General features: G+C 19.0%; 1 protein-coding gene across 1 annotated transcript; it reads left to right on the forward strand.

The window, feature by feature from the left end:
* Positions 1-4,044: 4,044 nt before the first annotated feature.
* MKS88_000615 (uncharacterized protein) lies at positions 4,045-6,677 on the forward strand (the record flags this gene model as incomplete). The annotated part of the gene is made up of 4 exons (XM_067217339.1): positions 4,045-4,065; positions 4,195-5,275; positions 5,356-5,441; positions 5,529-6,677. 4 exons carry the CDS (start codon positions 4,045-4,047, stop codon positions 6,675-6,677), a joined length of 2,337 nt encoding a protein of 778 aa, XP_067075401.1.
* Between the last annotated feature and the right edge of the window lie 6,145 nt (positions 6,678-12,822).

Genomic DNA, 12,822 nt, shown 5'->3' on the forward strand with positions numbered 1-12,822 from the left:
AAAAAAATTTCATTCTAAAATTAATAAATACACTCTTAACATACAACCTAAAAATATGAACGTTTATATATTAATCATGTAAATGGATGTGTGATACAGAAAATATCTAATATTCCTATTTAAGTACAAAATTTTAAAAATTAGTGAAGAATTCATAAAAATTATATTATTAAGTGCATAATTGTACCATTCTTAAAATTTCTGATTATATTAAGTGAATCTATTCAATTATAATGAATCTCGATTATTATAAAATATTCACTAGAACAGTTATACAGGCAAGCACAATCTTCTTCTACTACTACCTTTTAAGAATTTATCTTATAATGTCCAATGGTTATATTATCATTTAATTCATTACTTTTCATATATTTTCTCTTTTATAGCACTATAAGTTATTTTAACTAAAAGAGAGAATACCATTCCACCACCCCTGTAATCTATGAGGACAGGAAATTTTTGGAGTAATAGTGTTTTAATTATATATATATACATATAATTTATATTAATACTAGTTTATTTGGATTCTGTTAATGTCCTCAATAAGAAAAAATAAAAATATTTTGAAATTTCTAGATGAACCATTGGATAATATAACGATAAATGATTCTTAAAATGCAAATATATATTCAGCCGATAGCATATATTACATAACATATTATAATGTAAGAAATAACTTTTATATATTAAATAATAATAGTTTTTCTTTATATAAATTAATGTCCTGGAAATTTTTTTTTGAAATTTATATAAAATAAATACAAAAAAAGGTTTCAAGATAATTCTTTTAATGATATTATTACAAAATTATAGATATATAAATTATTTTAAGTCTAATAGAACTATAAAAAATACTTATATAAAGTTGTACATAAACTACTTTAACAAAGTAAACTAAAAATATTAAATTATAGCATAAATATTTTATGTAAATTTACATATTATGTAGAAGAGATAGATATAATGTATAAATTCTTTATTATTAATATTATTACCCAAATATTTATTTAGAACATCGATTATTTATATTGAGAAATCAATTCCTATTATACGTATATAAGTGCAATTAAATAAATAATTTTTCATAACCTTATCATTATGTTTAATGAAAAGATAAAATTATCATTATATTTTTTAAAAAGTGGTTATAATAAAGATATTCCACACATGAATGTAATTTTATTACATCAATAATGATTTTTACTTTATTATAGATAATTTGTCCAAAATATGAAAAATTATGTAACTCGTTATTTCAAATATCAGTGCTAAAACCATAGAATATGATGTTAAATAAATTATATAAAGAAATACAACGAATAATAAAAATATCTTTAAATGATATTAATATATATATAACAATAATATCACATATTATACATTAAAATAATATGGATAAATGAAATTTATAACATTATACATGGAATTACTTAAAAAGTTATGTTTCTCCTATGAGACATTATGCCCCTATATTTCTGCGTACAAGTGAAAGGATTAAATAAATTTGCAACATATTCAAAATAAAATAGATTTATTTATTTCTATTTTTTTCATATATATTATTCTTTAAGACTGATATTATAATTAGAACGTATTGATAACTATAAATTCTAGTATAAATGTATGTGAACTATAAATTTATATTTGTATGTGCCTAGATATAGCAATATATATAACAGTTACCGTATTGAAAATTTATACATTATAAATGAAAAAAAATTTTCATATATTGTTTAAAGAAACATAAAAAAAAAAAGTATTAATTTTATCTATATTCTTAGATGCATTTTGCGATGTTTTATACATATAGCAATAAAGTTGTTGAATTATATGATAAAAGTTTAAATGTGCAATAAAGCTATTTCATTGTTAAATATTATTTCTTAAATTAATAAATACTATATTCATAATAGTATCATGAAATATTCAATAATAAATTCAAATTGCAATTAATTTTGAATTTATTTAAATTAATTGTTTTATATAAAATACAGTATCATAAAATTATTCTGATCTTAAAAAAACAAAAAATAGAATAATTATATCAAAAAAGAAAAATTTCTTTTTCACATATTTATAAAATAGTAAAAAAAAATAAAAATAAATAAATATTTTCATATAGATGTTTCAAATAAAATTACGCTCAATTTTATTCTTATTCTTACAAATATTTCAGAAAATAATATGGACTTTTTATTTTGTCATATATTCATTCACGATTATTAGTTCACTATATAATATTTTAATAATACATGTAATTAATATACTCACATTAAATTATAAATATATAAAATTTCCTAAAACATCAGAAATTATTTTTATATATATTTCCCCATATATTCTTACTAAGCAATACGATTTAAAATGGAATAGGAAGCAATATAAAGAATTAAAATTAAAACAAACAATAGAAGGCACAAAAACCTTGTAAGAGATTAAATTAAGAATTAAAAATAAAAGCAATAATTACATTATATATTAGATTAATTATTCATAAACATTATAACTTAATTGTTTATGTGAAATTATTATTTACAAATATATACTATCAATTAAAATTTTTTTTTTTTAATTTCCTCACCATTATCTCTTACTTATATACATGTTTCAAAGGAAAAAATCTAATTAGAAATAAATACTTACATTATAATATAATATCCTATATGGTTAGCAATACGGTTAGAAATTTCTGTAATTTCATTTACAAATTCATGTCTCAAATAATATTATAAAACTATATATAGGATTTTTTATTTTGCATGCTAAATACATATTTATTAATAATGTTAAAAAGTTATTATTTTTAGATGGTTATTAAATGTATAAAAAAGAAAACAAAAATATATAACAACGTTTTGATCTATTTATCCTAATATTTATACATATTATCAAAAAAAAAAATATAACTATGAGGCTTCAAAATAGTTTGTATTCTATAATGTAATACATTAATCTATTTACATGGAATTATAATATTATTAATTTTTATTTCAAACTTATAATATATTTTATTAATTCTTAACCATACATTATAAATAATTTTACCATACGTGTATCCTAATAATTTTTCATATTTTGTATAAAAAGCCAAATTTATTTTAATTAATTAATATACCTAAATGTACATTTAATTAATTAAAACTTAGTACATATGCAATCATTCCTATCTATAAGTACTAATAGGATAATAACGAAGAATATATGTATACAATAAATTATACTATTTAAAAATTATTCAATGGTAAAATATACACCATAAATATTTAATATTTAGGAAATTGATATATATATATATATATATTTATAATATTAAGAGTTATAAGTACATTTTTATCGTATATACTTTTTACAAAAAATATAACATATATTTATAATTTACATATTATTAATTCTAATCTCTATAATATAGTAGTAAATGTAAATAATAATTCTAAAACTATAAATGTTTGTAACAAAAGTAACAAACGTATAATAATATAAAGAAATAAAATATTAGTACTTTTAATTATATGGTTTATAAATTATTTATCTTCAAACAAAATGTGGATTAAAAAGATTTATTTACAATAGTACTGATAATAATATTCATATTTATAAGTTTGTATTAAGAAAAAAAATAAATAATAAAAAAAGAAATATTACTTATAATAATGCAAACTTTATACAATAACTTTTATATTACTTCTTAATGTTACTCATATAACTTTATATTATTATTTATTTGTCTTCTTTATAGGACCAATAAGAATTTTATATAAAAATATATATATAACTATGATTTAAAATAAAATTACTATGAATATATTGCCTGTGATATATTTATTGAAGGTTAAAAAATTTAGTAAGCGTATAAAATAAATAATAATGTATTCAATTATTTTATAGATCTCATATATATTTTTACATATTTGATAATTTTATATTCTCTTTTAATTAATATATATTAATTAAAAATAAACACGTTGATAAATAAAAAGATATTGATTTGTATTTTTACTACAGAATGTTGTATACAAAATTCTTGCGTAATAATAGAGTGTCACTATGGAAAAATGCTTTTCCTCGGTATTATTCGTTAATTTTTAATATGAATAAATTTGTACATATATTTTTATTAATGATAAAAAAAAATGATAATACAATAAACGTAAAAATTAATTCTTATATAATTCTTAATAATTTTCTTCAATTTAGCACTTAAGTGTTAGAGGAAGTAGTTTTTTCAGATTTGTTAACGATCATTATTTTAAAAATATTACTAAAAATATAATTGAGAAAACGAGTTCATTAAATAATGAGAATAATAAAGAAGAATTTAGGAAAAAATGCCTAGATTTGGCTAATTATGTAATTCATAATAAGAAAGCACCCTCATATCGTAATCAAGTAATTTGGGAAAGAGCAATAAAGAGTTGGGCAGAATCTCACTATGAAAAGCTAAATAAATATGGAGGATGTCCTTTCATTTTAGAGGAAAAAGATATAGAAATCTTAGAAATAAAATATAAAGAAGTAGATTTCTGTGAAAAAAAAAGTCAAGAATTGAAGGAAATAAAACGTTTAAAAACACAGCACTCACGAGGTTGTAATAATGAATACTTAAAGAAGTGTAGGGAATATAATGCGTGGATTAATGACATGAAAAATTATTTTGACGGAAAAAAGAGTCTTATTCAAAATTGTTACCAAAAAAATAATTCCAGAAAAAAAGGTTCCCAATCAATATGCAACATACTGAACCTAGAAACTTTTAAAGAGCCACCTGATTGTTTACTGGTAAAATCAGTTACAACTTGTTCCAATTTAGAGGAAAAAAAAAAGGAAATCCCATCAAAACAAGATCCAGAAAAACTCGAAGTTGAAGATAAATCCAAAGATATACCTGGAACAGGTGTGCAAACTCAACCTACAATGGATGATTTGACTCAAAAGAGAGCTCAAGAGGCAAACGATAATCCACAACAATCGAAAACTGAACAGGAAATGGAAGCTTCACCTTTAGTTCAAGCCAAAGCAGAGGATCAAATATCATTTCCTATATCTCCAAATTTAGAAACTGAAACTAATCCTGCAAAATCTACAGAATCTGAATTATCAAATGTTGACTCAAATTCTCAAAATTCTTACTCCCCAACAGCAAAAGCACCTGAATCAACATTTTTAACCCCTGATGTTACAGTATTAACCCAAGAAAGTAAAAATGCTCCTTTTTCTTCTGAAGAATCATTTAAAGAACTTACACTCCCCGACATTCCAAAAGCAAGATTAGTTAAAGGTATCGCTAATCCTACTTATATTTATATATTTTAAATAACTAAAATAACTAATATATATATATTTAATACTTTATTATAGATTCACCAGAAAACTCATATAATACATATATATCATCTATTCTAATAAGCTTTCTAATTATTATTGTATCCACTCTTTTCATTAATGTAAGATAAAAAATATGTATTAAATATATGATAATTATTTGATTATTTAATAAATTATTTAATAATTTGGTCTTTTTTATATTGCAGTATGCTTTAATTGGGCTGTTTAAAAAAAAGAAAAACATAAAAAGAAGACATGTTAAATTTCTCAAAATACTACTACCTTCACATGCTGACAAAAAAGACATATCTTTAAATGATGATCATTCAAAACACTCATTACAAAAAAATGAAGAAATCACAAAAAAAATAAAAATATATGAAAATGACATAATAAATAATACAAATGTGTTAAAGAGAAATAAAAACATGTCCAAAACTATTATTGAAGTACATTTGGAAGTACTCGAAAAATGCAGAAACGAAGAATGGGAATTACAAAAATGGGAGTTTTTAGAAATATGCCTACAGAAAATTACAAAAGAGGAATTTAAAACAAATGCTAACTTAACAAATGATGAATTAATAATAGAAAATATTATAAGTAACCACGATATTGAAAAAAAAAAGTTTCTATGGAATAAATGGATAGAAAAACACAAAAATATTTCTGCAAAATTGAAAAGAACACATTGGTTTAATAATTTGAAAAATGAATGGAAAAAAGAACAAGTGTACGCAATAAAAATAAAAGAAATAAAAAATGATATTTCAAATGATATTAAGAATGTTCCATTTTTAGAAAGAGAAAAAGATTTATGGAGAAAATGGATATCAAAAAAGTACATGATTATAGAGCACTATTTGGAACAGCACTGGTTAAAAGAATTGACAGACGAATTGACGTATACTTTAAATAACTATGAAAAACAAGAAACTAAAGATAATATATCATTATTAAATATACAAGAATTGCAAAACAAAAAAAGTTATAAAGAATTATATAAATATATAAAAAAAAAATTACTAATAAAACTGTGTATACTCGTACTTATGACTGTATTAGAAGAATGTAAAAAAGAAGAGTATCTAGATAATAGGCAATCATATTTTGATAGTTCCATAAATAAAATGAAAATAATAGAAAATTTAGATAAAAATAAAAAAATTAATGAAAACATAACTAAATTGAAGGAAGATGATTTTGAAAACGGGAATAATAAGCAAATTAATGGATATATAAAAGAAGATGCCCTTATACAGGATATAGAAGAAGAGATAAGAGAATATGATACATATGTAAATTGTAGAGAAAATGTAAATACATTAAAAGAGTATAATCATATAATGGAATAATACACCATACAAGATGGTAAAGATATATTCAAAAAATATTCTAACGATATTCTAGTAATATCATTTGTTCACAAAACATATGTCGCAAATTTTCTGATATCGGAGAGAGCAAATAAAAATAATACTATAAATTTAAGAGGAATCTAAAATAAAATGCATTAACAGAATATGAAATATTAAATATAGTAATTTAAAAAATCACATAAAAGTTAATAATAAGAAAAAAAAGGGATAAAAATTAAAGGAACAAATATAAATACATAGAATAATTCTGATGATTTCTGTATGTACAAACGATAAAACTTAAGATAAGGAAACATATTATATATATCAACCTATACCTTATTTATCATCTAAAATTAATTATTATATTTAAGAAAAACAACAAATAATCATAAAATTAAAACAATAATTCAAATTTTATCCTTATTCTATCCTAATTTATACTTCTTTATAATTTCGTTAAATGAAAAAATTATATCTTGTTATTTTATCACAGAGTATTTTAAAAGATAGGTTAGTATTTTTTTACATATATATTGCATATTATACAATGCAAATAAGTATAAGAAAATTAAAAAATTCATAATAAAGAATTAAATTCCTATATACTACTTTAGTAAATATATGTACATTATTTAATTATTTATACAATTATTTATTTTTTTATCTTTTTTTTTTTTTACTATATTAATATTTTTTCAAAATATATGTAGTTATTAAAATAAAAAAGTTACTTATATTAATACAAACATTTTTAATTTAGATATAATTGTATAAATTAAAATTAATTAAAAACTATAATTTCCAGAAATCATGGGACAATAATAAAAAATCATTCCATTCTTGTTTTTATATAGTATTTCATAAATTATGTTATACCATATAAATTATATTTTTTAAAAATAATATATACATTAAAAAAATGAAACACTTTAATTAGTAACTAAAACATATCCTACAACTAATATTATCCAAAATGTTATTTTTTCCATTTATTATTGTTATTATATTTTTATAATTTTTAATATTTTTTAATAAAAATAAAAATTTTTTATAATATATCATAGTTATTAAATTTGAAATATTATTAGGTAAACTTAAAATTCTTAGCATTTCTTTTATATGTATGATATATATTATATATGTATATGTTCAATACATACTATATTGTATATTAATTCAATAATTCCATAAAATTATAAATTGCATGTTTCTTTACTTTTTTTATTATGAAAAGGATTAATAAAATAATTTTTTAATTAGTTCACTATAGCGAATCATGAAATTATGTATTTTAAATAATTATGAAAAAATTGATATTGTTTTATTTTAATGGAAGATACTATTTTTATGGATAACATTAAGATAAAAATTATATAATATATTTTTAATACTATTTTTCTTAGTATATATTGTGAAAAAATAATATAGTTCTATATATTTTATCTTATGATTACGACACAATTACAAAAATAACATTATAAAATTAATTTATCAACCTTTATCAATAAAAGTATATTTTATTGATATTAATTTTTTCCTTTTTGAATATATTAGTATATTAAATGTTTATACCATGAAGCAAAAAAATTAATTTAAACATATTCATAAAATGCTATGTTTGCTCTTTAAATATAGATATATCATTTGAGTAATGATGTAGTATGATAGTAATATTATTTAAGAGCATTTGTAATATTCGTATTTTTTGTTTTTCTTTTTTTTAATGCTGCGCTTTTGAACGAGATTATTTAATATATCATAGAGCAAATATTTATATATTTTTTTTTTAGGAGCACAATTAAAAATACCTTTAATTAAAATTACAACACTGTTAGTAAAACAGATTAAAGAAGTTATTGATTATTATCAAAATATCAACAATATGTGATCTCAAATATTGTAAGGTTAAAATATGATATATAAAATAATGGAGAATACAAAAAAGAAATATATCTAATAATGAAAAGCGGAGGAAAGGAAAAATCAGAATATAAAATTTAAGTTTATTAATTTGCAATACCATACTAATGGAATATAAAAATGGGCTGTTTGATGGAAAGCATTTCCATTCTGAAATAGTATGGATAAAAAAAAAAGTTTATGGTGATATTCTTGAGAAAAAAAGAAGACTTTGAGATGTAGCTTTTAAAAAAAATATAATTTAGAAGTTACGGATATGCTTTTGCTATATTTTTTCTTTTTTTCATGTTCTCAATAGATTTTCCTGTACTAATAGTACTTGAGAAATTGGAAAAGATTGGATATATTGCACCATTAAAAGCGCGCTGGAAATTTATATATAAAAACTTAGATCTACAAACAAGTGGAGTAAAGCTAGCTATGGGTGTAACCTCATAAGTTTCAGGAGTATAATATTTTCATCTAATATCTTTTGACTTACTTATTCTTATAATAGATATTATACGTATAGTAACGATTCCTAAAATCTTAAGATATAATGAAAAATATAAAAAAGTTAAGTTGATGACTGCGTAAAATGAATAATTAGTAGTATCTATTTTTCTATAAAAAAACTGTTAATATGAAGTAAAATATTCAATATCTTTAGTCATATATTCTTAGTAAGAATAATTGTAATTGTTATAATTTTAAAATTCCACTCTTTTAAGTGATCTTTTTGAACTCAACAATAAAATATTATGTTCTTCTTTATATTGAAAATTTGAATATTAACATATTTTCGAATTTTTATTTTAAAATATTACTTAATATTAATTATGTATACCTGGTATAATATGTATATTTCTATATTTTAGATATATATCTATGAAAATATATATATTGTTACTTTAAAATTCATGTATATTAGCACTATTTCTATAATTTTATTGATATGTGATAATTGATATTTGAACTAAATAGTTCTGCTTTCTATATTTTAACTTGTTCTATTATAAAATTATTATTTTTTTCCTGCTATAAGTAAAATGTTCTATTATTTTTACATTAAAAAACATAGGTCTTTTTTTTGTATATGTTGAATCTAACTGAATGCATTATCCTGCAATGATATATATATATACGTTTTTCCTTTATTTTTCCATTTATGATTACGCTTAATATTTATTGTAAAAACTCATTTAAAGAATTTTTATTTTTCGTTGAACCGTATAATTGTTAAATAGTAAATACACAATAAAATGATATTCCAAGTAATTATAGATTATTTACAGTTGTATACCAACTTGTACTTCTAAATCATTATAATTATGTTAAATATTTAGAGCCTGTAATTATGTTGTTATTATTCCTAATTGTAAGGTTATTTTAATTTTGCTTATATTACTTATATATTAATTTGTATTTAAAATTTATAAATAAACATATAATATGCTGTTTTTATTTTCTATGCCACTCGCTGATAAAATAAATGAAATAAATTCGATAATTTTTAAGTATATTATATACCAATACTTTTTTTCTCCCATAATTTAAATTTCCAATAATGTGTTATATTTTTATAAAAATATAAATTATCTTTCGGCGTAGTCAAAATAAATATATATTATCTACAGTGTTTTCAACTTATGAATGTATTTTAGAGATATATATTTTGTTCTATTTTTAATAGATGCCCCTATATATATTATTTAAGTTTTTAATATTATTTAAAGGTCATATAAAAACATATGTCGTTTATAATTATGAATAATAATTCTTTCTTATTTCTAGCATTGACTCTTTAAGAATATGTAAAAAAAGAAGAAATAGTTTTTTATAGATATCTCATAAATACAGTCTTATGCTTCATTTTACGGATAAGAAATATTTAACTATTATAAGTGTACATTTTTAGTAATTAACTATAAGGAATTATTAAATTTGAGTATAACTATGCAGTTCCTAAATGTAAGGGCTTTTTAATTTTATTATTATTATATTTAATTAATTGTTTACTTAAATGTATTTTATAAATATTAGGTAAATATCTATCATAAAATATGTTTAACACCAAAAATGTTATGTATTTTTTGTATTATTCTTCTATAAATTAAACGAATAAATAAAATAAATATTTATATTAAATAAAAGAAAAAATAAATTTTTTTTTTTTTAAATAAATTATACAAAGAATTTTTAAGAATGAGAACAAATCAAAATATTATTTTCATTGTGTTAAATGAAATTTTTTCGTTTTTGTAATACATTTCATAATGCAAGATGTGTAATGCTTTTATTACGAATCTTTATTTGTTAATATATTTTGGATGTAAAAACTTGTTTTATTTGTTAAAATATGTACCTACGAAATGATAAAAGCGCGTAAAAGATACTAACCATGTGTCATTGCAAATGTTACTGTATGTTCATTTAATTTATTGGAATGAAAATATAATTTCGTCAGTTTTTACAACTTGATTTATAAATTTAAAAAAGTTATTTTAAATGTATTATTATTATTTTTTTTTAATTAATTAATTTTTTTCTTATAATTTTTAGCATACAGAGATAAAAGTACTACAAATTTTCCATTTTGTTAATTTTTTTTTTTTAATATAATTAATAACAATTTGTTAAATATGATAAATTTACAATCATTAACTATTGTATTATAATCTAAAAGGAGTAAAATTCATATGATATGAAATAATTTTCTTGTTATAAAGAGTTTTTGTATTTTATAAAAACATTCTTTGTTTATATTTCCTCTTAAATAAATGTTTTTAATAGTATGTATTTACGCAAAACAGCATGTAATTAATTTGTTGTATATATTTTCATAAAAAAATATATAAAATTTTTTATATTCTAAATTTTCCTTTTAAAACTTTTATATATCATATATATGTATATTCTCTGCTTTAATTTTATTTGTAATATTATGTGGCTATATATTTTTTCAAAATTGCGGAATTGCATACTATGGTTTTATACTAAATTTATTATGATCCTCTTTTTTTTTTTTTTTGTTATATTAGTATTTCTCTAAATATAAATTACATTATAATTTAGAAGGAATAAATATATGGAATTTATGAAATATTAGAATGTTAATTAAATAAAAATTAATTATTTTTGCAATTAGATACAAACTATATTATTTTAAAGACTTTTTACAGAAATACAGAGCTCACTATTAAAATATATTTAAGAATATATGAAGAATCATATAACTGTTTGATAAATCTAAATTTTGCTTTATTGATATATAATTGTTCATAAGTAAAAATGTATTTTTCTTACGTTAGTACTAATGTGTATTTTATCTAACAATAAATATTTTTCATGACTTCGTATTTATTTTTTATTATTCTTAGAATAATAATAAATAATATTACTTAGCTATAACACAAAAATAGAAAATACATCAGATACAAATTAAGAATTATTAATTTAAAATAACCTATAATTTCATATAGAGCTTTTTAATATAGATTATTATACATTTTCCACATATAATATATTTTTTAAAATAAAAAAAATTTTAGCAGTGGTTTAATTTTATATTTTATTTTAACTAATCTTCTTTTTCTATTATTTCTTTTTCTTTTTAAAAACGATTTATAAAGATAAAAAAGAATTTACATCCAATTACTATTAAATAATTTATCTTAATACTTTAAATATTTACCATTTATATTTATATAAATTATTTTCATAATTATTTTATTATATATATAATATCCCTATATAAAAATTATGCTAATTTTTAAACTTGTTTTATATTTGTAAAATTTAATATAAACTGTTACTACACAAATTAAATTTATTATATGTAAAATAAAATAAGTCAAAAATAATAACGTATACTATTTTTTCATAATTTGGAGAACTTAATATATAGTCAACTTTTTTTTTAGTCAACATATGATAGAATTAAAAATGTCAGCAATGAAAGAAAATTTTAAGTTCCCCATTTTTGTTAAAATCTCTAATATTTACCCTTTTAATTCGAATATGAAATTTTAACGATTATTTTGTATTTCAATAATATTTCATATTTTTTTTTTTTTTTTACACTCTATATTTTAAAACAGTATTTTCTTTGTTCTAAAATACATATATTTGCAAATAATAATTTTTTATGTTTCTTCTTTTTTAAAAACTGTTATAATTCATGATATAATAAGTATATATTACATGTACATTTAACTTTAACAACTAATAGACTATTAGA

The sequence above is a fragment of the Plasmodium brasilianum genome, chromosome 2, assembly GCF_023973825.1.
Source record: "Plasmodium brasilianum strain Bolivian I chromosome 2, whole genome shotgun sequence".
Classification (NCBI taxonomy): Eukaryota; Apicomplexa; class Aconoidasida; order Haemosporida; family Plasmodiidae; genus Plasmodium; species Plasmodium brasilianum.